This window comes from Phoenix dactylifera, chromosome 16, assembly GCF_051530095.1.
Source record: "Phoenix dactylifera cultivar Ajwa chromosome 16, Ajwa_hap1_PhDact_Kaust_v1.1, whole genome shotgun sequence".
NCBI lineage: Eukaryota > Viridiplantae > Streptophyta > Magnoliopsida > Arecales > Arecaceae > Phoenix > Phoenix dactylifera.
The window spans coordinates 12232091-12259064 of record NC_143205.1 but is presented as its reverse complement, the minus strand read 5'-3'; the positions used below and the strand labels follow the sequence as shown (position 1 = coordinate 12259064).

At 38.8% G+C, this 26974-nt stretch overlaps 3 protein-coding genes and 1 non-coding gene across 8 annotated transcripts; 2 read left to right on the top strand and 2 right to left on the bottom strand.

Moving 5' to 3' along the window:
* Positions 1-2014: 2014 nt before the first annotated feature.
* On the bottom strand, positions 2015-2095 carry TRNAL-AAG (transfer RNA leucine (anticodon AAG)). The gene has a single exon. It is a non-coding gene; the product is annotated as a tRNA-Leu (tRNA).
* A 760-nt stretch (positions 2096-2855) lies between these two features.
* On the bottom strand, positions 2856-3176 carry LOC103699950 (auxin-induced protein 15A-like). The gene has a single exon (XM_008781937.2). It carries the CDS (start codon positions 3144-3146, stop codon positions 2856-2858), a length of 291 nt encoding a protein of 96 aa, XP_008780159.1. The 5' UTR covers positions 3147-3176.
* Positions 3177-8778: 5602 nt separating this feature from the next.
* LOC103708221 (transcription initiation factor TFIID subunit 14b-like) lies at positions 8779-18583 on the top strand. 5 transcript variants are annotated; one of them, XM_088712440.2, is made up of 7 exons: positions 9120-9260; positions 10085-10183; positions 12699-12781; positions 12929-13150; positions 13244-13431; positions 13516-13637; positions 18180-18583. In XM_088712440.2, the coding sequence occupies exons 2-7, from the start codon at positions 10181-10183 to the stop codon at positions 18264-18266; spliced, it is 705 nt and encodes a 234-aa protein (XP_088568566.1). In that variant the 5' UTR covers positions 9120-9260; positions 10085-10180; the 3' UTR covers positions 18267-18583. The 5 variants fall into 5 exon arrangements, with proteins under 5 accessions (XP_008791265.4, XP_088568563.2, XP_088568564.2 ...); XM_008793043.5 differs by lacking the exon at positions 10085-10183 and having other exon boundaries at positions 8779-9260; XM_088712437.2 differs by lacking the exon at positions 10085-10183 and having other exon boundaries at positions 9057-9260; positions 18186-18583.
* A 4592-nt stretch (positions 18584-23175) lies between these two features.
* On the top strand, positions 23176-23888 carry LOC103708220 (protein SMALL AUXIN UP-REGULATED RNA 51). The gene has a single exon (XM_008793042.6). The coding sequence runs from the start codon at positions 23327-23329 to the stop codon at positions 23657-23659; it is 333 nt and encodes a 110-aa protein (XP_008791264.1). The 5' UTR covers positions 23176-23326; the 3' UTR covers positions 23660-23888.
* Positions 23889-26974: the final 3086 nt, after the last annotated feature.

Sequence of the window (26974 nt, the reverse complement as noted above, 5' to 3'; positions counted from 1 at the left end):
TAATACTATCGTCCTATTAATAGTATATCATACGGTCATGAACATTTAAGGACCTGTGTGACAAAATCATATTTCATTACACAAAGCAGTCCTAAGGGCTTCATCACATCGGAGTTTGTGAAAATGTTCTGGTGATGAATAAATACCATGTTATTTATAATTGATTCAAATACATTTACAATCTACAATTGATTGGATTTAGGACATAATTTCCAACAACCACATCCTTTATTATATTAGAGAAATTGATATTATATAATAGGACCACTATTGTTTATCCATAATCTCCCCAAAATGGGTGTAAACCTAGGTTTTTAGTGCCAAATATAGCAAGTCAGTGATTTAGTAAGGGTCAACTAGTTCGATGAGGCATTGGGGGAGATGATGCATTATCTACAGTAGATTAGGTTTGTTTAGATTTGTAAGATTGTTACATGCAATCCATCATGCTTGAAATCTCTTTTTCTAATGCCCTAGATCAAGATAGATGGGTTAGATTAGAGCGAGTAGCAAAAAAATGCCTTGATCTGTCAAGGTTTTAAGATATCTAAGATAATTATAATAAAGACAACTATCGATTGATGATTCTAAATAGGACAGTCAAATGAGTAGATTTTTTTTGAAAAACTCATGTTTGGTGCAATAAGTTATCACAATAACAAATGAGTGGAACTTGAGCCAAATAGTTTATTTGTTTTGACAATTAAGGCAATTAGTTTTGTATGAATAATAAACTTAGCATTTAGAATGGCCCCTTGCACACATATATAATGATCAAATTGAAACTCCTTATCTCATAAGGTTATATTTGGATATTGAAGAGCTAAACAAAGGACGGATAAATTTAACTATTTGTAACCATTTGTCAGCTAATTGACTAGTGAATAAAGTTATTTGTTGTTTGGCTGGTAAATAGTGAAATAGTGGAAGAGAAAAGCAGGGGATGGTAAAATGTAATGGTAATAATAGCTTCAAGAGAAAATAGGAGGTGAAAAAATTGCCGGTTTAGTTACCTTTGTTCTACCCCCTACCATGAAATAAAGGTACTCAAATTAAGTAGCTTTTGGGATCTTTAATATAACAACTTTTTCCACTACCTTTTCACTTGTCTTTGGCTGGTTAAATGGATAACCTGCCCTTATCCACTATTTAACTAGAAACCAAATGCAATGCATATTATATAATTGCTCATATAGCAGCACACACATAAGCGTGGACACATAGAGCTAATATATATACATACATTTTTGTCTGACAAAAACTAGTTTTATAAAAATAATAATCATATTAGTTGTTGGTGACTCTCTACGTAGGAAGCATCTCATGATTTTAAGCATCTATTATGATAGAATGATATGAGAAGTAAATAAAAACATCTACGAACCTAAAACTATATGAAATTAAGTAGCTTCTGAAAAATAACAATTTTTAAATAATAAATTTGTAGAAAATAAAAAAATTGTAAAGAATAAGTCATATGATTGTAATTAGCTTGCAGTTACCAAACGATAAATTCGAAAACAAATAAAATTTTAAAAAAGAAAAGAATAATGCCGATCAGATTTTCTAATCACAATTAAAAAAAAAAGAATAATAAGAGAAGTAAATGAAATCATGTATAAACTTGTAACAAAATTTTAAAAAAAATAAAAGCCATAGGAAAGCAATCAGCTTTTAAATACGAAAATTTGAAAAAAATGAAATTAAAGGATTGAAAAAAGAAATTTTAATCATATTTTTAAATTATAAATTTTAATATAATAAATTATAAATAAAAATAATTTAAAACATGTAAAAATGAATTTTAAAAATATTGAGCGTGGGTTTTCGATTTGAAATAGAAATTGAAATTGTAATTTGAAAGAGAAATGTTAATCAGATTTTCAAACTACAATACTAAAAGATAAGAAATTAAATTTGAATTTAGAACAACAATTTTTTAAAGAATAATGAAATTAAATTCCAAGTTTAAAACAACAGTTTTAAAAAAATAATGAAATTCAAAAAATAATAATGTTGAGAGTGGGATTTGAACCCACGCCCTTTCGGACCAGAACCTTAATCTGGCGCCTTAGACCAACTCGGCCATCTCAACAGCAATCATACTTCAAAAATATCAAATTAATCATCCATATATAATCCAGAAATTCAACACTCAACCATCAGTGTTGTCGCATTTACTAAATTATTGAACTATCAAAGCACATTCTGTCATTATCCTTCAGACTTTTCACTCAGCTTGGTTTGTTTGTCATGCTTGAATTCCTGCTAGATTGTCTCCTAAGCTCCAATTAGAAAGGTAGATCGAGAACTCTCCAAATTAATAATATCAAGTGATGGTAGGATGATCTGAAATTTTAAGCAGCTGAAGGTATATATATATATATATATATATATATATATATATATATATATATATATATATATATATATATATGAATGGGTTTGATAAGAACTGAGCAGAGACCTATCTAGATGATGGCTTTATACTCCTCATATATCCCAATAACTACGTTCTTAGTACCTCCTTTTTCGTACGTAGGATATCATCCTTGAGATGGTCTTAAATCTTTACATGATAAAGATGAAAAGGGGCTGCATTCTTGAGAAGTTTCCCATTTTCCATTCTTCTCTCTCTCAAAAAGCAAAAAAGAGAAGAAACAATGCAGTTATTTCACATGGATGAGCAACTAATCTGATTTTTTTTTTTTTGAAACTAATATGAATTCTTTTGATTGATAAAGATTGCCATTGTATCAAAATGATTAATTTTCTGCATCAAACATCACATAAAACTTTGCATGTTGGAATCAGTGGCTACATGGATGTGGTTAGTGATCAACCAGCTTGTTATCTCATGAGCCATTCATATGAGAAATGAGAGTTATGAAGGCATCTTCGCTGCATGGAACTCTTAAACGACCCATTGGCTGGTCGAATCCATATTCTTCTTCAGCTTCATGCAAAAGGTCTTGGAACAAAGAATGATTAAGGTATGATACTGGAATAACAAATCGCTTTCGATACTCCCCCACGTATATTGCGAAGTGGCCCTTTGGGACATCAGAAGCCATTGCCTTGGAAATTTTCAAAGATTGTTGCAGCGCCTGCTTCGCATCTGTGATCCTTGGCAGATGGATTCTCATTTCTTACTATACTTTCCTTGCCTCACTAAAGCTTGCTGAGTAGTTTGTGATTGGTTGAAGAGGGTTGACATAGCACATATATATATATATATATATATGTGTGTGAAGAAAGTAGAAGGATAAGCCACCAAGCATGGGCATCATGTGGGCTTGTTAGTGATGTGCCTCTCAAACTACAACCAAAAGCATTGTAGACCCACAAGTCATGTGATCTTGTTAGTTATTTGCCTCTGAGATACAATGCTACAGAAAGACAAGTTGTACTCATGTTTCTGAGGAAACAAGTTGCTCATACCATTGATTCAATGGACATCACATGTTGTATATCCTTTGTCTCTTGCAGAAAACTGAGGGCTAGAAGAAGCTGACTGCAATGAAGATTGCACTGTCCTAAGAAGGAAGTGTATGAGGCTCTCCCTTGCATGCATTCAAGAATAGAGATGTCTGTATCCCCATAAGGAACCTAGACAGTGCATTCCGACACCGATGTTCTTTTGTGTAGTGTGCTCTAAAAGCTGAAATAATTTGGCAAGGTAGAAAAGGACCCATCCTTGTGAAATTATGAAAAAAGAAATTATAAAATGAAAGCTAGTCAGATGAACGGACTCTGTACAGAAGTTTGCAGTTTGCCAATTTGGCCGTTTTTTCTTTATAAACAACGCAAAGTGGCGATTCAGTGACATCATTTCATATGGCTGCTGTCACGCCCCCGCCTCTGCGAGGCACGTGAGGCACCCAGTGCCCACGTGGGGGCCACATGAGGGAGGAACACGGGGCTCCCCTGCCAGATATTGTCCGGTTCTGGGGCTTCACGCAAGCGTCCTTCACCCCTCCCCGGTTTTGTTTTCCACCCAAAACGCGTCTGCAAGATTTGGAGTCACCCGCCTCATATGCCCAGGCTCTGGAACGAGTCTTTCCGATGTGGAACTATTGGGCCTCACACCCTTCCCACCATCGGACAAGAGCCGTCCTCGGCTCTGATACCAAATGTCACGCCCTTGCCTCTGCGAGGCACGTGAGGCACCTAGTGCCTACGTGGGGGCCACATGAGGGGGGGAACACGGGGCTCCCCTGCCAGATATTGTCCGGTTCTGGGGCTTCACGCAAGCGTCTTTCACCCCTCCCCGGTTTTGTTTTCCTCCCAAAACGCGTCTGCAGGATTTGGAGACACCCGCCTCATATGCCCAGACTTTGAAACGAGTCTTTCCGATGTGGGACTATTGGGCCTCACACCCTTCCCACCATCGGACAAGAGCCGTCCTCGGCTCTGATACCAAATGTCACGCCCTCGCCTCTCCGAGGCACGTGAGGCACCTAGTGCCCACGTGGGGGCCACATGAGGGGGGAACACGGGGCTCCCCTGCCAGATATTGTCCGGTTCTGGGGCTTCACGCAAGCGTCCTTCGCCCCTCCCCGGTTTTGTTTTCCTCCCAAAATGCGTCTGCATGATTTGGAGACACCCGCCTCATATGCCCAGACTTTGAAACGAGTCTTTCCGATGTGGGACTATTGGGCCTCACACCAATGTCATGCCCTCGCCTCTGCGAGGCACGTGAGGCACCTAGTGCCCACGTGGGGGCCACATGAGGGGGGAACACGGGGCTCCCCTGCCAGATATTGTCCGGTTCTGGGGCTTCACGCAAGCGTCCTTCACCCCTCCCCGGTTTTGTTTTCCTCCCAAAACGCGTCTGCAGGATTTGGAGACACCCGCCTCATATGCCCAGACTTTGAAACGAGTCTTTCCGATGTGGGACTATTGGGCCTCACACCCTTCCCACCACCGGACAAGAGCCGTCCTCGGTTCTGATACCAAATGTCACGCCCCCGCCTCTGCGAGGCACGTGAGGCACCCAGTGCCCACGTGGGGGCCACATGAGGGGGGAACACGGGGCTCCCCTGCCAGATATTGTCCGGTTCTGGGGCTTCACGCAAGCGTCCTTCACCCCTCCCCGGTTTTGTTTTCCACCCAAAACGCGTCTGCAAGATTTGGAGTCACCCGCCTCATATGCCCAGGCTCTGGAACGAGTCTTTCCGATGTGGAACTATTGGGCCTCATACCCTTCCCACCATCGGACAAGAGCCGTCCTCGGCTCTGATACCAAATGTCACGCCCTCGCCTCTGCGAGGCACGTGAGGCACCTAGTGCCCACGTGGGGGCCACATGAGGGGGGAACACGGGGCTCTCCTGCCAGATATTGTTCGGTTCTGGGGCTTCACGCAAGCGTCCTTCACCTCTCTCCGGTTTTGTGAGAGAAGACAAACAAGTAGTTTCAGCGAGTCGGATATTAATAAAATAGAAAATGCCACCCATTGTGGTTTCTCAGCATTAATTTCACCTAAAAGTGTTTTTACAAATACCACCATGTTAAAATCTTTATAGACCAATGCTATTTTGGTTCTTAAACTGGAACAGCCAAATCTGCTTTATTGATCGATAGACTCTTGTAAGAAAAACTTCTTGCAAGATTATCTTAGTAAATCTGCTTTGTTGTAGAAAATGCATTGTGGTTTCTCAGTATTAGTTTCACCTAAAGTGCTTGCAGGTATCCTCTTGGGATTCCTGCCATTACCTTTGTCTGCTTCCAACTCAGAAATCATTGAAGGATCTACTTAACATGAGATTTTCCTGGAAATGGATACTCATTTTAATGTGTAGTTGCTTCTGAAACTCTACAAACAGTTTGAAACTAAAGACTGAGAAAAAATTAAGAAAAATGAAGCCAAGGAAAGATTATCAAGCTCTAGAAGGAACGGAATAAAAGGATTGAGTGAAACAATAATAAACAATCTGCCATCAACTCTACTTGTGGAACTAAACTTGGGGCAACACTTCTCTCAGCGGAATGGAGAGGCCTTCCAGTGTGATCCCTGATTAGAAATCCAACTCCGGATGAAAAGTTCGTTAATAACCCATCAAAATTCACCCTTAATACTCTAAGAGGAGTGGATAGCCAAGAAACTAGAAATAGAGGAATCATTAGATAGGCACAAAGTGCCATAAACACCCTTTCTTCATCATGTATCATGTACTACTATTTATTTCTTGCTTTGCTATTTTATTAAGCACATATTGTGTAAAATTTTCATGATTATTAATTTTCCCATAATTTTCTTTTAATTGCATTTTGTGTATAAATCAATGTATCCTCACTTTTATAAGTCATAGAGAGATAGCCACCATGTAATTTTGCAAATAATCTTCCTTTAAAACTAAAGCCAATCAAGTTAGTTCTTGAGTTGCATACCAACAGGTCATTTAATCTTGGTTGCAACATCTCTCTCAATACGAAGTACTAGACAAATTATGGTGGATGATCTACCATAGATCATGTTTATCGTCCCTTTGTTACTTATGGTAAGCTAAGGTCTTGATTTTTAAAGATACCTCTACTTATCTTTTGGAGAAGGGACCAAATGAACCATTAAACATTTTCCGACATGTATTCACAATTAACATGTCTATATTGTTAGAAATATTTGACTAGAAACTGCTATATTTTTATTTTATAAAAGTATTATAAAGGAATAATCTACTAGAATAAAATCAGAAGATTGAAAAGAGCTTACTTGGTTTGAGGCGTGTGGCATACACTATCCTAAGAACGTAATTTACCCCCTATGTGCGGATTTGTAGCGATCTTATCCCTAAAATACAACAATCCGGCTCAGCCCGATCCTCTTTTAACGAGCATGATCGTTGGAGAGGCTTGACCCGACCGACTTCTTCAGATGCCCAAAAAAAAGATAAAAAAATAGAAAGCAGAAAGTTGAAGAGTGGAAGAACTCTATCCATAGAAGAAACTCTCGGAAGACAGAGTACTAGTAAGAAAGAGAGAGAGATTGGATTGATTTAGGATTAATCCCGGAAGAGTCTATTCATAGATTTTATCTGAAGACCAAAGAGATGCGATGGTTCAGAAGATACACAATGTTTCGATAACACCGTTTCTTTTCGGAAGCCAACGATCTCTTTCGAAGAGTCACAACACTTCTGAAAGAGGCGTCTCACAAAAATATATTTTAAAACATTTAAAATAACTAAAGGACAGGGGATAAGAAAAAATTAAATCTTTTTTAAATTAAAACTCCAATATATATAACTATGTTGCAACAGAAGTAGCATTTTGTTTCGTTTACCCACAAGGCCAGGACTACTTGGCATGAGAAATAATGGTTTGGTCGAACAAGATTATTCGAATATAACATTGGTTTCTGAAATCATTTCTAGGTTGGCTTCTCTTGGGTGATTATAGGGATGAAAGAACTTTAATAAACTTCATGTACCTAATCCTTAGCGACAAAATACGAGTTTTCAATGTTTATGTATCACTATTTTCCAAGTTATTTTCTTTTCTTTTAATGCAATCTTCGAAGTTATCTAGGCCCAACTAATGCTAAAATTTTAGAGTAAATTATGGTTTTAGTCCTCCAAGTTTAGATTGCATTTTTAAATGGTCCTTAAATTTCCAAAACCTCTAATTGGATCCTTAGAGTTTCACTTATATTTTAATGTCGTCTTTTCAGTGGCTTTTGACCAATTTTTGGTACCGAAAAGTGGCATATAATGCACATGTGGCGTTCTTTTCCTTGTTGGCACCATTGCTAGCATATGAGTGATAATGTGGCATGATAGGTGGAATTTTTTTTGTGATGGCACATGTGGGTGTTGATGTGACCTATAGTGATGATGTGGCATATGGATGATGATACCATATATAGCATATGTTATAGCAGAATTTTTTGTCCAAAAGTGTCCAATCATTGAGTGCCACTTTATCATCCATATGCCATATCATCATTGATAGATTATAAATCAAAAAATTCTGTAAACTTTTTTGTTTATTATGTTTTTTGTCCTCTAAGTTTCATAAATATTTTTATATAGTTATATAGTTTAAAAATTTCTAATTATGTCCCTCGATTTTTAAGTGTAATTTAATGCAGCATTTCTGACCAGTTTCTAACACTGGAAATGCCTAGGAACCTCTGATGAGAACCCATATGCCCCCTTCCTCTTTCTCCTCTTTGGCCTCTTCTCTATCTTTGGCACCCAGTCCCTTCCTTCTCCTCCTCCTCAGGATGACCCAACCATCCCATTCCCCCTCCTCATCCTTCTCCACTGGACCAAGCCCCCTTGCCTCCTCCTTGACCCTCCCTTCTTTTGCTTTTCCTTCATCATGGCACTGTGCCCGCCCCGTCTTCACCATGATGTTGTGCCCGCCCCGTCTTCACCATGACGCTGCATGTGTCTGCTCCGTCCTAACCTTCTCCATTGGGTTCTCACCCTTCCTTCATCGTCGGGCTCGCTCCTCGAGCCTGCCATCACCTTTTTCCAGTCAAACCTACAATCTTGCAGTCTTCCTCCTCTCTCCTTGTTATATATTTTAATGTTCTTTTCTTGTCCATGCCATCGCCTACAATGATGCTAAGAAAAAAAAGAACGTCATATGTGCATTATGTGTAAGTTATCAATATCAAAAATTAGTCGAAAATGGCCAGAAGGATAATATTAAAATATAAATAAAACTCTAAGGACATAATTAGAAGTTTTTTAAGTTTAAGAGCCATTTAAAAATAAGATTTAAACATGGAGGATTAAAACCATAATTTACCCAAGATTTTGCATCCCTGTCATTCTTGAGAGAGTTCGACAATGCAGTCTCTCACCTCCATCTCCAGATTGGGTTAAGTCGCAGTTCACCCAACCCAAAGTTCTTCCCGAGTCAGACCCGATCCGGTTGAACCGCGGCTCGGCCGCAGGTCCCCTTCCCACCGTTTCTCATCTGTGCAGCAGACGGAGCGGCTCGAGCGGTTGAACCGTCATAATTCACGGTTCAAGTTGGGTTTTAGCCTTTTAGGGTTTCCGGTTGGAATTTAACCGACCGAACTAGAATAGAGAAATTTCAGGTTCGTCTTCTTCTTTTTATTGTTTTTTTTTTTTTTTTTTATACCTACGGAATCGATTCCTCTTCTCCTGGCCTTGGTCTGTCTTCGATGCCGCACCTGGCGCCAGCAGCGCCGAAGAAGCACGGCGGCGAGCAGCATCCCGACGCCAACCCCATCCAGAAGTCTCAGCGCTTCAAGGCCGCTAGGGTTTCCGATGACGACAAGAAGGTCTCTCCTCTCTCCCTTCCTCTCTCTTATGTCTTCAAAACCTAAACCGTTCGGCAACAAATATAATAAATCGTAAGATACCGCATTTCTTTTTGTTGCTGTTATTATAATACCACTTTGTATTCCAAATTCTGTCAACGAATAGGTGAAGTTGAATATCTTAAGCAATCAAGAGATTCAACTAGAAACTGATAGAGGAAGTTCAGCACCGATGATTATGTGTTGATGCTTGCTTCAAATGGCAGGGAAGTAAATTATGGTACCGTATCTAGGTAAAGTTGTACCATTAGCTTTATAGATGTTGAATTATGAAGGAGTTTACTTTGAAGCTGGAGTCTTCGGAAAGGCCAGCAAATTAGAAGAAACAAGAACTTGCTTCTCGAGTTGCAAGAAGGATTTTTAGTCTCTCTTTATTATGTCTATTGAGAGTGGGAGCCTTGGCACAACAGTAAGGTTGCTCTATTGCGACCGGGAGGAAGCTTTCTGCACTTGGCTGCCTTTTTTTTTTTTCTTATATCTCTTGACTACCTGTGGATGCTAGTTAATTGACACTCACCTCTATGGTTGTGCTGTATTCTAATTCGGTTAATGTCATTGATTATGTGCAAATAATTATTGATAGAATGCATCTGACATTGAACCTATCATTAACACTTTTTTTAATTGCGTATCTTTTACAACCAATTTAAATAGAAGAAGAAACAAAAACATAGAGATAGAATTACATGTGATTTCCTATTTTATTTGGATAATTTCAGTGGCAAAGTTATATATATGTTCATGCGATATCTAATATTGACTTAATTAGCTTGAACTTGGAGCAGCTGTTGTAGCAGATATGGCTTTAACGGTGAAACGTATAAAAAGAACACATGGTACGTGAACTTACAAGATCAAAATGGCTTAAGAAGCATTGATATATGGTACGATTTTATATTTAAGAAGTGAAAAAAGTAATCTACATATGAGGTTTCATTTTTTATAAATATAATTAAGAACACATGGTACGTGAACTTACAAGATCAAAATGGCTTCATGCAATTAAATGTGCTCATTTATGATATTAATAAGAACAGCAATGCTAATTGTAGTAGTAGCGAGGATGAAGATAATAATATGAACTACTATGACAATCATAGTGACATAAGTTTTACTAAGTATAGTGCCATTGAAATTGTTGGCTGCTAAGAATATAACCATGCCAACTTCCTGATCTATAATCATCTCTTTTAACAGAAGATGAATTTATTGTCAAGAATTTACATGGATCATTGATGTCTGAACAACATCTCTTACTTCTTTCCCTCCATAATTTGATTTCCTCTTTCAACATTCCTTGAGATTCTCTTTTTCAATATTATTCTCTTTGGAGATTTAGGCTTTTTCTAACCTTATATGAGCATGAACTTCAAAATGATTGCTGTTTATCAGTAGGTGGCTACAAAATTAACAACCACATGTTGATCCTAATGTTTCTGCAGACCTGAATAAATGGTTTTCCGAAATTCTTTTACTGTTCATTTGGGTCTAGGCATGGTGTAAGTTGGTTTCATTTATCCATGAAGAAATAAGACATACCACATGTTCTTATTGCTTTGGACTTTGATGGTTTCTTGATATTAAAAGAAACGTCACTTTCACATAGATAAGTTAATGATATTAACTGGATGGATGGTAGGGACATGTGAGCTTTGATAGAAAAGGAGCATGTGATGGATGATTATGATCTCATAAACTAGAATTTTTTTGGAAAGTATCAAAACGTGTAGGTACCAAAGAGTGTATTATATAAGTCTAGGTGTATACCAAGGTCCGCCGTACCGGTACCGGTCGGCGTACCGGTGGCCGGCCGGACCGGTACGGTACCGGTCCGGTCCGGTCCGTACCGGCCGGTACCGGTGGTTTCAAAAACCACAGCGCGCGGCGCTGTGGTTCTTAAAAAAAAAAAAAAAAATCGTACCGGTGCGAACCGGCCGGTTCGCACCGGTACGAGGCCCGTACCGGCCGGTACGGGCTCCGAACCGGCCGGTACGGGCCCGAACCGGCCGGTACGCACCCGTACCGGCCGGTTCGGATAAAAAACCGGGAAATACCGGTTTTTTATCCGTTCCGGTACCGGTCTAGGACCGGACCGGTACGTACCGGCCCGTACCGGCCGGTACGGGCCGGTACGGCATTCCATGGTGTATACACTTCCAGTTTTTATTCGACAATCCTTATGTTCTTTATTTAAAATGTATCGCTGTGGATAGTGTAAGAGTGTGCAAGAGAAGGATAGGCTAGCATCATGTAAAACACACAAATATTACAAGAGTGCCCTTAAATGGTAGGTAACAGTTAAAGTGGCTCCTCAAGCACTAGGGGTCCTTGGGTGCTTAAGCCAAGGCCTACATGCTAACCGAGATGTCCTAGTGGCCGCCTGCTTGGGACACCTTGTAGCAACAGATTATAGGACTGGCCTAGCATCTATATGCCCTCCTATGGCAATAGTATAAAAGTAGATAAAGTGATGAAGCAACTGTTCTTTCTCTATAATCCATGGAACAAATAGTACAGCTTAGGAAGAAAAATAGATCATGTATTTCTCTTTTTTCCCATCCTTTTTGAAAATCAAGAATAATTGGAAGAGCGGGCTCTGAAAGAGCTCATCCTGGTATGCCTTTTTGTCTCCTTTTTTGCGGAATATACTTTAGGCCAAGCCTGTACGCATAATCTGTCTCTGCAGTTGTTTGGGACATTGCCTTCTCTTCTTATTTGCCTAAGACATGCAATGCTCTGATTCCTTTAGATGCCTTACGAAATGAAACAAAACCTATCTGTACCCCTTGACATGTTCCCTAAAGCAACTATTGATGCAAACCATGTGGCCCTTGGCAGATACACTATTTGAACTCCAGCAATAACTTTAAGAGGAAAAGAATGCCAATCTTTGAACCATTAACAAGGTTATCAAGGGGAAGAGCCCCTAGCCGCCAAGACAACAAGGGGTGATTGAAAAGAACTTCAATAGTTCCTAAATTAATTTTCTTTAGTTTTCATTAAGCAGCACGAGATTGGATACAGATGTCCTCATCAAGTTCTATTATATTGTGTAAACCTTCTATTACAAGCTTTTTGTTCTTCTAGTATTCTGGCTTTCTTTTTTAACTTTCTATATTTAGAAGTTTTGTTCTTGATGATGTTAGAATCACAGTTTAGGAAAGATCTGGTATGTAGAGGAAATGCAATCCAGTTTAGATCAGTCTTTTGTTAAAAGAGTTTAATTTTAGATATTTAGTTTCCTTCTAACATACTCAAAAAAGAAAGTCTGTTTAACCTTTTATATTATATGATTGTGAAAGAACAGTGATATATCTGCTAGTGCCCCCTTCATTTATAATCTTTTTATTCAATTTGCCATGGTTTTTTATGATAATATTGTTTTGTTTGTACAATCAGACTAGAAGACTCAAGGACGTGGAGATCAGCTTTCCAATTGTATATGGAGCAATTTCGTTCTGGCTTGGTAAAAAAGCAAGCGAGTAAGCCTACTTTGCTAACTCTTGCTTTGGGTGCAATTCTCATTACGAGAAACTGTATATTGTGCTGTATAATGTGCTGCATCATCTTAGATCATCTTAAGTCAAAAAACTATTTGCAAGCTAACATCATTTAACTATATTATTTAGGTACAATTCCCACAAATGGACTGTTTATGTTCGCAGCGCAACAAATGAGGATTTGAGTGTGATAGTCAAGAGTGCCGTCTTTCAACTGCATCCTAGTTTCAACAATCCAACGAGGGTTGTAGAATCAGCACCTTTTGAATTGTCAGAATCTGGATGGGGAGAATTTGAAATAGCTATTACCCTCTTTTTCCACAGTGATGTTTGTGACAAGCAGCTGAACCTGTAAATTTCCTGCAAAGATCATCAACTTTTTTGAAATGATGTCATTTGTTTGCTTTTCATGCTGACATGCAACTTGCCGTAATGCTTTTTCAGATATCACCAGCTAAAGTTGTATCCTGAGGATGATAATGGACCCCAGTCAACAAAAAGGCCTGTTGTTGTGGAAACATATGATGAGATAGTTCTTTCTGAGCCTACTGAGGCATTCTTTCTCCGTGTCCAAAATCATCCAGCTGCAATTGTTCCAAGGCTACCTGCTGGTCTAAACTTATCACCACCGGGTATAATTTTGCTTTCTTTTTCCATTTTGTGATTTATGCTTCCTAAAGTTCTTAAGAAATAAACTGCCTTCCTAATTTTTATAGGTCCTGTTGAACATGTGAATGAAAAGAAAAGAGGTGATACCAAAGATCACCCACTAAGTCCGTGGTTCATGAATTTCTCTGAGGCAGACGAGCTATTGAAACTTGCAGCTGCTCGTCAGCAGGTAAGAACTAGATCTTTTTCTTTTTAAAAAAAAACTTTGCATTACAAATTATTCATTTAGAAATACAATGCATAGATGACTTTGGTTTATACAGCTGTAGTAGCATTTATTCGGTATCTCTATACACATATACCCTTCTCTGAAATGTCTGTGCACTGGAGAAATTAAACCCTGAAATCATAATCGTGACATCAATAACAGTGTTATGTATCTATGATCCTAACAATCGAGACCAGTCCTACAACATGCTGGAAACAGTCATTGTCTTTTAGATGAATACAGGATTATAAATCTTATATAATGAATAAGCCAATATTGGTACTCATGTTCTCTAAAATCTGGATAGTTCATTTGCATTAGGAGCAGAGCTGTTGACAAATGAATGTTAGATTGCATGTTTCTTATTTTAGTCGACTAAGAGAATTGTTGAGTGCCACATTATAGGATTTAAAAGCACCCCTCCCATGATCAACAGACAAATTATAAACAGGATTTAGTCCAGACTTTAGTCGATTGGATAAGCCTTGTTGAGTCTGGTTATCAGGAAATATGTCATGTGGAACACACAATCCTTGGTCAGAATTCGAGATGAAACAAGTTGCATCATGCTACCTGTGTACTAAGATAACTGTCAGAAGAGTTGTAGCAATTGTAGATATTCCTCCATCAACTTCCTATTAAATTGATTTTATGCTCATGAATATGTTATCATGGTTTGCACATATAATTGATCACAAGTAAGCTAATAGACAAAGTAAAACTAGTTTTCAGAAATTCACTTGTTATTAAGCTGACTTGTTCATGAGTTTTTGTTGTAGGCTGCTGTTATGTACTCAGACCTACATGTAACGAAGCCTGGGACTGATTCCCACCCATAACAACTTGGACATAATCTAGACTAGCTTGAACTGGTTCGACACAGCTGCCATCTCTTGTCATCTGATTGAGGTGATTAACTGAAGCGATGGTGGGTGAAAGTTGGACTGATGGTTGACATGTGGGGGCAATGTGTCACCATGTGTCGCCCCCCCATCCAACTGCCTTATCCATCCCCTTTGTAGGAGAGATTGAGAAAGCAATAGGGCTGAGAACTGGGTAGACTTGCTACAAGAAGGGAAAAAGGATTGCTGTTTGTTTGGGCTGATAAAACGTGATCATCAGGCCACTAGACCATGGGGTTAAGGGCAATTCTCTTCTCTGACATCTGTTGCGGACTGATAAGGATGTATAAATAAGTCATGGCCTATCTTCAAGTGGCAAATGAGACTCGAATTTGGGATTTGTTCCCAACTACTATCTTGATTTTTTTTTGTGTGCATCTGGAAAGTTCACTCTTATCAATGGGCATGCTCTGAACAAACAAGGTTTGTATTTTGTATGACACGGTGTGTTGAATGCATTGGTTATGACAAATGTCTTGGACTCGGGGCATGCTTTTGGTGGCAAAATTATAGGCTAATAAATTTAGTGCAAAATTAGAGATGACTGCACCTAATATGGTACTATCATAGCCACAATGTAAATATCAGGGTTACAATAGATCAAGCAAGCTGTAATAGTGTAACGGGTTTTTGTTTTTGTTTTTTTTTCTTTTTTTTTCTTCTCTTTGTTGTCCCTTTTTTTCTGGATACAAATAATTATATATTGGGTTTTATCCAATGCCTGGACTAAAGCTTGTCGATGGTTGGGTTTTCCATTATTTCTTTCATTTAGGCTTTTGCACCTTGTAAAGGCAGTTCTGGGCTTGGTATATCTTAGATTAATGTCCTTAGATATTGTGCAACACATCCATACATATCAAGCTATGTTTGTCACAATGTCGGAAAAATGTTTTCATAACCATTATAACTTCAAATGCATTGTTTTTTTTATTGGTTTGATCTCTGAAAAGGAACCAAGTGATGTTGAATAGCTACACTATCATGGTGGTGAGGAAATGTGTTAGAGACTCAGGGGGATTGTGGAATTGACAGAGAGGGCAATCGTGATGGTTAAGGCTGGAAGTGGGTTGGGCCATGCCCCTACCCGAACTCAGCCCTTTTCTTTTTTTTTTTTTTTGGGGGGGGGGGGGGGGGGGGAGGGGGGACTTCAGGCCGGGCTTAGGCCCGAAATTTTTTGGATAATCCAGGCTCAAGCCTGACTCGAGCCCAGGCTTGGGCCCAAGCAGAACCCAGTTGGGCCGACCCAAATTATCCGTTTGGGCCAAAAATAGGTCTGGCCGAACCAAATTGAAGTCTAATATTTCAATATATTGCTTCACAAGTGAATGAGCTACTAAAAATTGGACTCTCTCATATTACACAAGTAAATGATACATGATACATTATTCTCAATTAAACTTATTTTGATTTGTCTTTTACTCTTTTATTATTCTCTCTAAATGATAATATACAAAAACAAATTGATTCGGGCTTGAATTCAGTCTCCATTTTGGGCCTTGTTCAGGCTTAGGCCGAGCCAATGATATACCCGAGCCCGGTTTGAAGAACAAATGGGCTCTACATTTGAGCCCATACTCGGTCTGAACTCTTTCGGGCCTAGCTGGAAGCTCGGCCTGATGGGCCTTGGGCTAACCCAAGCCCATTTCCAGCCCTAGTGATGGTAGTTGGTAAATGGGAAGTGAAGCAAAGTGTAGTAGGGTAAAATCAAAGGAGATTATGTTGAAGTATGGCAAACTCAGTGCTAGAGAATTGGTGAGGGGTATTTGGTTTCATGTCTTCTTTCTTTTTGTTTATTTTTTGGGGGGGCGACCGGGGGGAGGTGTTTGATAGACTTGGCATTGCAGATCTCTTTACATCCATAATTGGCCTGTAAGCCATCCTATAGTATAGGACAATCTACTTTTTTCTCACCCTTAATATATTTATAGGAAATTCCACTGCTGTATCATTAGGATTCTTTCTTCATCATTATTTTTGCTGCATAGCATGCTTTTTATCACTGAGACATTCATTTTATGTTTTTACGACTAATGAATTTTTTGAGAATTTTAATTGTTCCTAATGGATAGTTATCTCTACTATTTAAAAGGGAAAACCTTTGGCAGCTTGACTTCCTTTGTAGCTGGAATCTTCTTTTCACTTCCAATCTTTTTTATTTTTTGATTGTAGCTAGACTCTCTTTCTCCTTGATTCTGGACTATAATTTGGGAGTACTGGTGATGTTTGGAGACTTTCAAGATATGCAAGCAGAGGAAACAAGATCTGTTGGTCTCTTTCTCATTCCCAACCATATGTCTAACAATAACTATAGTAGATCTTGCTCCACACTCAATATGCCAACTAGCATGAGCACATTGTATGTTTCCAGCTTAGTCATGGGCACTTGTCTGGTCTACTTGACATGTTCACAAGCTCTTTTCAAGAGCTTCTGTCAAATCTAATCAGGGTTATCAAGTCATTGAATTCTGAATGACAAACCAAAGTTGCTGGTCCTACATCTTCTCCTGAGGTATTGGACTAGTCATGTCCATAACCATAGGCAGAAACAGCAGGGAAAGTAGCATCTTTCCTGCAGCTTCTCAATCCTTGTTTATCTTGCTTGTCTTGTCATTCTATGTCTGGGATTAATTCAGTTGTTCTCAACTACATCCTCCTCTTTTTAAACATTTGGTCCCATCTCTATTCATGAGCTATCTTTGTTTTCTGCTGAGATATCTGGAGTCTCAGCTGTCCTTGTCTCTAGGAAGGCGATTACAACCATTCATGCTTCCAAGATAAGTCCAATGAGTGATCATAGCTGTCCATGCTTGATTTTCATGAATGGAGGAGGATGGAGGTGGCCATTTGCCTCTATTTTTCCTCCTCACCTTCTATTTTTTTTCAGGAAAAAATTGGTTGGAATGCCAACACCAGGATTTGAACACTGGACTTCTGGTAAGTTGAGTGGGATGCCAACCATCTGATCTAACGTTGGTTGGCATTCACCTCCCCTAATTTGTTAGCAGCACCATCTGAAAGAATACATGTGGTGCTCACTTAAAGAAAGGTCTTCAGCTAAGGTCGTCGGTAGTAACTTGATGGGAAAATGCAGTTAGAAGAACTCTTATGGACTTGTCCTTATATATACACATACATATAGATAGAGATATACAAATTCATATAAATATCCATAGACATGTATATGCATATGTATAGGGTATACATGAGAGATGTAGCATACATCTCTATGCCCTCATGTGGTTATGCATGACTGGTTCTCTTCTGGTGGGAGCTGGACTCCCCCAAACTTCGTTAAATTTTATTTCTACTCATTTGCAAATCCCAGCCAATACCAATTGGACATCGGGACTTGAGGAGAAAATGTGTTTAGATATTACCCACCTATTTCCCATCGACTTGGGGGGAGAGAGAAGACGAAGGTCTCTTTGATATTCTAAACACAAACACACCAAATTCTAGTACTATGCAAATGCAAGAATAAAGATGGATTAGTTCCAGTAAATATCCTTGTGATGGTTTAGGGTTTTAGGAAGTGCAAGATGCTGAATTAATTTCAGTCCTTGAAAATGGAATGACTTTTGCTAATTATTCTCTGACACAGGTGCAGGCCCACATAGCTAAGCTCAGGAGACAGTTGAGCATGATTGATGGCCTGCCTCAGCAGTCAAAAGCTTCTTCTGGTCAGTAAATCTTACCAGGTCTTCCCGTGAGCAAGAAGTGAAACTGGATTACATGTAAATCCATGCTAAAGGGATTTAATCCCCATGTTCATATTTTTCATTTTCCTGTTCTTTCTAGTTGCAATTAATTTTATGAGAAAGGGGGAAAGGGGTGTGTGTGTGTGTTGGGGAGAGGGGGGGGGGGGGGGGGGTGCTTACAAGCATGTCTGCCTTCTTTTACAGTCTAAATACTTTTCTGTATTGTCTTCTTTGATGAATGTAAATGAAAGGAGCACCTTTGTTGCATGACTAGTTGCTTTCTACAAATAAACTTGTTTTTTTGGTACTCCTCGAACAAGGAAAAGCAAGCAGTTATCGTGTCACCAATATCTGCTCGATATAAATATGCTTGTAATGTTTTCTCCTTTTCAGAAAAGAATATGCTTGTAAAAAAATATAGGAACATATATTCCAACAAGTTTCATAGTTGGCTGATTGAAGATTTTTTCCTTCAATTTGCATGTATTTAAATTATGGCCTTGGAACAATCAAGTATAATAAAATTGAGGATAAATTGTTTCCAGCATGCCTAGATGAATTATCGAGTTTTATAAGAGTTAAATCTATAAATGTTCGGAATGCTAAATGATCTTGTATCCAGCATATGTAGATGGATTTTGGTGCCTCTACATTCTCGATGCACCACACAAGTGAAAGGAAAGAGCTTTCATTCACATATTTGATATCTTTATGCCCGTAGGCTCAGAACTGCAAAGTCATACATCTCACAGAAGGATGTAAACTAGTAAATATTTAGAACTGAAAGTTAACAGCATTGACTTGGTACATACATCAGCTAGCGAACAGTGAGAACTAGATGTCTAGATGCTAGCAACATTGACTTCATGCAAACATCATCCCAATATCTGTCCAGGTACTGTCAGATAGATTTACAGTTGAAAATAGTTTTATTTGGGAAACTTCATTCACCAATCCATTATTTTCACAAGAAAAATGACACAAGATCTTGTTATGTCAGATTTGATATTCAGTTAGAGAATTTTTGGAACCTTATACCATGTTCTTGCTACTCTTCCAAAACTTTAAATCTATTTCTGGTGGCACTGATGCATTATCAAAGGCATAACAGCTGTAGGTAGTTCCTGTCATCTTCCAACAGATCGAGAAACATGTTGAGGTACCCAGTTCTGAGATTTCAATATCACACCTTTACAGACTTTTCCATGGACCTCCCTTGTGATACAGACAACTCCATTGCTTTTATTATTATTCTTATCATTTTGTTCACTATAACAAATCCAGATCAATCTGTTCGTGCTAAAGATAAATGTTTGGCTTCACTTTCAGTATATACCTGAAGCATCTACTTCACATGTGACCTGAATCACTGTCTGCTACAGGATGGTGTTTATTTGTCCAATGGATCCCTGTGGCTTTGCATTACCATCTTCCAAGTGGTCACCTCTCTGCTAAGTAGCTATCTATCACCATGATCTCATGATTAGGCTCCCTATCAGTATCAAGAATAGTGGTCTGGTCCTCAAGAATCCCACTGGGGCATTTTACGGAAGGAAGCAGGAGGGTGGTTTTCAATCTGAGGTGCTTGTTATGTCCTTGCAGATTTTTAAGGGAAAGGAGTTGGTCTGCTGTGATCTTATTGGGGCCTCCCTGTGCTGTCCTTTCAAGGGATCCTGGGGCAAGACTAACGTGGCCTACATGTGCAAAACAGAGAAGAGGGGTCACCATCACACCCCATCACCATGGTAATTGCTCTATTTTGATCATTGCAAACCCCTTTTGATTCTCACTCTTCCTTGTACTGCCTAGTTTTATGTTGTTCTAGCAGTCACATTGAAGAGTTTACATTCAGAATTCTAAAATCATACCATGTTGAATTGCACCCTATCTGCTTTTAAAATCGAACACTGGAGTTTTGAATGGAAATCCACTTCTCATTTGGTTATGGCTCCATTGGACTAACCTACCTTGAACCTCTAGGAAAGTCATTCTCCAAATTACTACATTGCCTTCATTGGGCTTGCATGGTACTCATAAGCCTGAAAACATTTGTACCAGTGTACCTTGAGGTGGAAAGGATGAAGAAAGCTGGAGGCTGCCTGATTAAATAGTGTGGCAATGTCCTGGTACATGGCTTACAAATGTTTTAGAGATATGGTGTCTTACTTCTTCCCTTGAGGTAGCATCTCAGCTCGGAATGACTAGTTCTGACACTTGCAGGGTGCACATGCTGTTTGGGGCAGCTAAGATTAGATTCTGATTTATAGAGATTGAACTTTTCTTCTTGGTGTTTGCATAGAAATGCATAAATGCACACTTTCTTTTTTTGGATATACCCCATTTGCATTTTAATCTTGAGGAGAAGAGAGAAAGAAACATCTTAAGAGAATATGAGTCTATTGATCATCATGGAAACCAGCTTCGTATCATCATAATAATGAAGAGATAAATGTATATACATAATCAGGTAAAGGAAGAGGAGAAAGCCAAACAGTCCATTTGAAAATTTTATATCATCATGGGTGAATGGAATCTGATTTGGGCAATAAAGAAAAGGAAGATGATTGTGAAAGGTGATTCATAGCTGAGCTCCATTAGCAGCTTTGGGTGTGTTATCTGGTTGGTACCTGGAAGGACAAATACTTTTACATGCAATGCTTGCTTCATTCCTGCCCTTTATGTCGTGCACACCTTATCCTTTTCTCATCTAGTCCAATCTGAAAACCACTTACAGCATGCAAAGCACTAGAAAAAGTAAAAGTGCAAGGTATGCTCTTGCCGGCAGTCCCAACAATCAAAGATAAATAACTAAACTATTCTAGTCCAATACTAGGTTGTGGGAGAGCATTTGCAAGCTATAGCACACCCAAAAACACTTGGATGATGAGGAAATGAAACAGATCAAACCAAATGGAACATTAAATTAGGCTTCAAAATCCTGTTTGGTTTGCGGTCATCGCATGTTAAAGTGGTGAATTATCCCAAACTACACACTTGTTGAATGCATGGCTTTGTTTTTTATCTACTTGATCTGCTTTAACTTGAATAAGCTATTCTTTGATAGGGATGTAGCCAATTTATTTATTTACTTTTTTCCATTATTTTTCAAGGTTATCCACTCGGTTAAACCCATTTTACCACCCTGCAACCCCATGGTAATGGAGTTTAAACGAGACAAGAGCAGAAGACACCACCACATGGCTTCTGCTCTCCTTCTTCTCTCTCTCTCTCTCACACACACACACACCAAACTCTGGTGGTACTGTCCAGTACCCCAGTACGGCCCACCACCCTTCATCATCCGTGACTCTTAACTGCAAATAATATAATTGTACTCACTCTCTTTCTCTCTCTCTCTCTCTCTCTCTTTTTCTCATTTATGGACCATAGTTTAGGAAAGGACCAACAGAAAACTGCCTTGGTTAAAAATATGGTGGGAAAGAACCTACTCACTGGAAAGGTATGGAGGCTTTATGGGAATTAAAACTTTGCAGTGGCACTGTTAAAATGTCTATCCTTGACAGTGGAAAGTAAAGAGTCTCCACTTTTGTGAGAAGGGAAGTTAGGTTCATTGTGAAGTGGAAGTCTTAGTCACATTATAAGATCTATCATTCTGCTGGCTGTTTTATTTTACCCAAAGTTGGCTTTGCCCACAACTGTGTCTTAGTTTATGATGGGCATGACTCTTTATTCTTTTCCTTTACCAGTGTCAAGGAAAGAGGCATGGGGTCTAAACTTTTGAAAGGATTGGACTAGTCGGTAACCAAAATTTGGGGAGACAAACCAGGAGTGTGCACTAAGCATTGTTGTTATTGCTATCATCAGGGATACAGTCTTCAACATATGTTTAACATCTGGACACTGGAGATTATTAGGTTTTTTCCCCCACAACAACAAGGCATTTAGCCTATTCAAGCCATTCATGTGACCATCCACTAGGTGATGCGAACAGTTATTCAAAGAAGCCATCTATGGACTGTATTGCGCCAGAATGCTGGATTAAACAACCCAATTACAGAGGTGAGAGAGAGAACAAAAAGGGAAAAAGAAAAGAAAATAACATGAACATATTAGACAAACTTGTCATCAAGAGTTTATTAGTTTTTATCATGACATTAAAGATAAAATTTCAAATAGATGGAAGCAAGTGAGTTCTTTTCTTTTCGCCTTTGTTGTACAACTCAGAGAAGTATTACTTTATACAGCATTTATGATTTTATTTCATGTGCAGACCACTCCACTAGTCCTATTGCTAAGCAACTGACATCAAACACCAGCTTGCTAGTGAGAGAAGAAATAGGGAGAAAATTAGCCTATCCATTATCTAACAATTTTTACGCAAGATTTCTGTGTGTTAGGGTAGCATCGATGCAATAATAAAATCAACAAGAGGGCAGGAAAAGCTCAGTAAACATAGAATTGTGGATGGTAAACTTGAAAACACAGCTCAGCATTACCTACTAGCAGATGCAGCCATGGTGCATCACACGTGTTGTGTCGCAAGCATCCGATAGTCCTACACGAACGAGAACGACAGGCCGGCGTCGCGACTAGCACGAGCCATCGGATGCCCGATGACCGTACATACGGTACATTATGATCAGTTATGATTGTAGGCAACTGCAGCCTAATCCTAAATTCATATCCAACAAAACCACACTTAGCAAATTTTAACTCCATCTAGAAATATGGACCTCCCCCACGTTTAGATTTCAATGACTGGGCACAAAAAGATGGGAGGTCACAACTTGCAACTGGGTTTACACATGTACGTGAAAAAGGAGGGCCATGCCTGTCCTTGGGAGGGTCAACAGAGCCACCAAAGTGTCAGGCCCAGCATGTCCTTGGCCCCAACCAAGTAGTCCTCTCCTATCCTCCCCACTCTCACCCCACTCACATGCCTCTGTTCCTCTCCCCCTCCCCATAAATACCACCCTCCCACCACTCAACACTCTCACTCAAAATCTCCTCCTCTCTCCTTTTAGCTCACTTCTCTTTTATATATATATATATATAAACTCACAAGAATAAGGAGAAGAAGGAAAAGAAAATGACTCTTAGGAAGCACAACAAGCTTTCCCAAGCTATGGTATTGAAGCAGATACTGAAGAGGTGTTCCAGCCTTGGGAGGAAGCAGGGGTTGGGTGGTGGTGGTGGTGGAGAGGAGGAGGGCCTGCCGGATGATGTGCCGAAGGGCCACTTTGCGGTGTACGTGGGGGAGAACAGGAGCCGGTTCATAGTTCCTATATCTTATCTCACTCATCCTGAGTTCCAGAGCCTCCTGCGTCAGGCCGAGGAGGAGTTTGGCTTTGGCCACGACATGGGCCTCACCATCCCATGCGAAGAGGTCGTCTTCCGGTCGCTGACATCTTCGCTTCGATGAGAGGATGGGGCTTCTTCTTCTGCTGCTGCTGCTGCTGCTGCTGCTGGTGGTGGAGGTGGTGGTTGGTTTGATGGATTCTGTAATGATTTCTGATACCATGCCCAAGAGAATTTTCATGGGTTGGATTTGTAGATATCGGAGTGGCGTGCTGGTTTGCGCCCTGTAGTAGTGATTAGTAGTTTATATTCGAGAACGAGGGGGACTAACTTGAGTCGCCTGTTCATATGTAGCCATCTTTGTCTCTTTCACTATTTTATCTTTGTTTCGGGTTCATGGTTGGTTTCTTCAGATGTGGAAGTTTTTTCAGATGGAGTTGTGGTGCATCTTATCAGTCTGATCTCCATAATAAATGAGGCTAGGCCCAATAAATTCTAGTTAGTTTGGTGGATTTAGAGCAATAGGATTATAATTTGGAGAGAGTATAAAAGGTGAAAACATACGAAAATATCATTGAACAGAAACCATTCTTGGACCCTGTAATTGGGTTCAAATCTTTTAAGAACTATAGTCATAGCTCGATTGTAATTTTTATCACATCTATGCTCCCACACAGACACACACACGCACGCACACGCGCGCGCGCACACACACACACACACAGAGAGAGAGAGAGAGAGAGAGAGAGAGAGAGAGAGAGGTTGGAAAAGGACTAGAGTCAGATGTGGCGTCGGTTTCATAATTTGGATACTTGTGCTGCACGTAGGAAGAGCCGAGGCTGACTCCTTAGCATCTAAGAATCAAAACAAAATAATGATGACTACTTTTGACTTCTAAACCCTACTTTAATCTCCTTGTTTGCACTAAAAGCCTCAGGCACCAACTACGTAACAAACTTTACCCCAAATAAACTCAATTTCTTTGCCTTCGTCAGAAAAAAAAAATGCATAATAAAAACGACAATATAGTAAAAGAAACTCTGCTGCTCAAAAAAAGTAGTTGGACAACTACGTATCTACTTGCATAATGTATAACAATTACTTCACCAGACAGTTAAGGTCATGGCATAAAATAACGAACATTATAATGTTCTAATGGTTGCTAAAATGTTATTGGACCATTATATATTCATAACGGGCTTTTAAATAATTTTTATTGTTTGAATAGAGTAATATTCTTTGAATTTAAATCTCCATATCATCTGAAAAATTGTTTCTAGTTCAGTGAAAGTGACACAATCAAATAATGTTGTTATATTTCCATTATTTTCTGATTTTATTTTTTTTTGTTAATTATGATGGCTGCTATATGAACTGCTGTTTTGTTCTCTGAAAAAATCCAATCCAAGATTGAACTGGACTATGATATTTTCATTATATGGGAATATCAGCATCATTGAAAGCTTGGTTAAACTATTACGCCTACCATCCTGTACCTCATAGCAACCACCACTTGAGCCTAGAAATCACACAGAATCTTCCTTTATGTACCAGTACATGTCAAAAGTTGAATGCTGCTGCTTTTTCTTTGTGGCTCACTGAGATGGTCGTGCACGGTCCTTACAAATTCCCTGCTTCCTTTTGTTTTGGGACCTCAAGGCACATTAAAGGCTAAGGTAGCCCCATGTCTTCTTTTTTTTTGCTCCAATGGGAGGACATCTCCATCGACATCTCCATCTTCTTTTGCTCTCAACCACAGGAGTCTTCACTGATGGTGAACCCAACTCCTTGAAACAAATGCTTTAGTTCTAGGAAGCTTCCTCCATCATCACACACTGAGAATCTCTTGTCACAATAGCTGTTGCAAAATAAGAAAAATCAGTTGGAATCTTGTCCAAATAATATCCGGTCGATCGATCATTTAAATTCAGTAGCGTGTGGATTATATAATACCAAGTATATTGCCTCAAGGAGCTCATTAGCAGACACTAGCAGTTTCCTCTCCTTATAATGCAGGCTTGGCAATTTTAGCATTCAACCAATCCCATCTACTGCACCAGTTTCAGAACTGACTAATTCTCTCATAGCGCATGGCAAAAGGAAGTTTTCTTCTGTACAAAGTAGGCACCCCATAACATTTTAGTAACAAAACACTATTGTGATCAACTATCTTTAATCATCTCACTGTTAATGTGTCTGGTGTGTGCATGCCCATTTTTAAATGTCAATTATGTATATGTTGATATTTAGAAATTTAGCCTAGCAGTGATTTTATCAAATAATACTCACTTTTTGCTGATGTTACCCATATTACTCCATCATAACAATTCATGACCACTATTCTCTTTTCCTAAAAAAAAATTCAGTCAAAAATTGATCTAGGCAAAAAGAAATGAGTGTTATTATCTACAATATTAACAACTAGCATGTGGACATGGAAATAGAAAGAACTCAAAATAAATTGATTATAATGAAGAAAATAAAATATAAAATTAATTTAACCTAAACAAAAGTAATATTAAATGAATAAAAATAAAAAAAGAGCAAAATAACAAAAAAGTAGGTTTTCCTCTTATTCTAATAGCAGATTGTTACTTTGTTTTATGTCTCATGACTTCCTAGGAGCCTGGCCTTTTCAAGCCATCACCATTATAACCTCTAATGGCGCAATTACATCCATACTTTTTTGACATTGACCTTTAAACTCTTTTCTTTCCCAGCCTTAATTTTTTCGATAGTTATCTCAATGAGTCATATTTATCTCCCATCAAGTCATAATTCAAGTGCATGAGTGCACTTATCCATACATTCTAAACATTAGGATGCACTCAGAAAAAAGAGTGCACGTCTAAATCTAACCATTATGAATCAAAAGCCAGTATTGAGTTTAAAAAATTCAAACTTTAGGCAACGCATGCCAGCTTTTTGATGGAAAAGCAAGGACCAATCAACTCATGGACAAAGGCATGCAAGCTTGACGTCATTTCGCTTTACTATTATTATTTTTTGACAAATAGAGTGATGATATCGTTTCCCCCTTTGCACAAGAAAGAAGATACTATTTCTCCCATGCATAGAAGATCAATGATTTATATATATATATATATAGTTTTCCAATTATTTGACTATACCCAAAAAATATGGCTAGTCAAAGCCAAGCCATAAATGTTTGACTTGAGGTTGGCTGAAATTTGTATACTTTGTTTAGTTTTGACCTAATTATACTCTCACTTGGTTTTTGTGGATCCAACTTAAGCTATTAGGGTTAAGTCTATCAAATTGTCGCATTTAACGGTCAATCTTCTCTAAATGTTGCTTCAAATTGCAGCATTGTAATCGGTTAACTCCGTTATTTTAGTGTCTAATCCAATCAATAACAAACACTTGTAACCTCGCTTATGCACAAAGAACTAGTGTTTGCATTCACAGCCAAATGAAG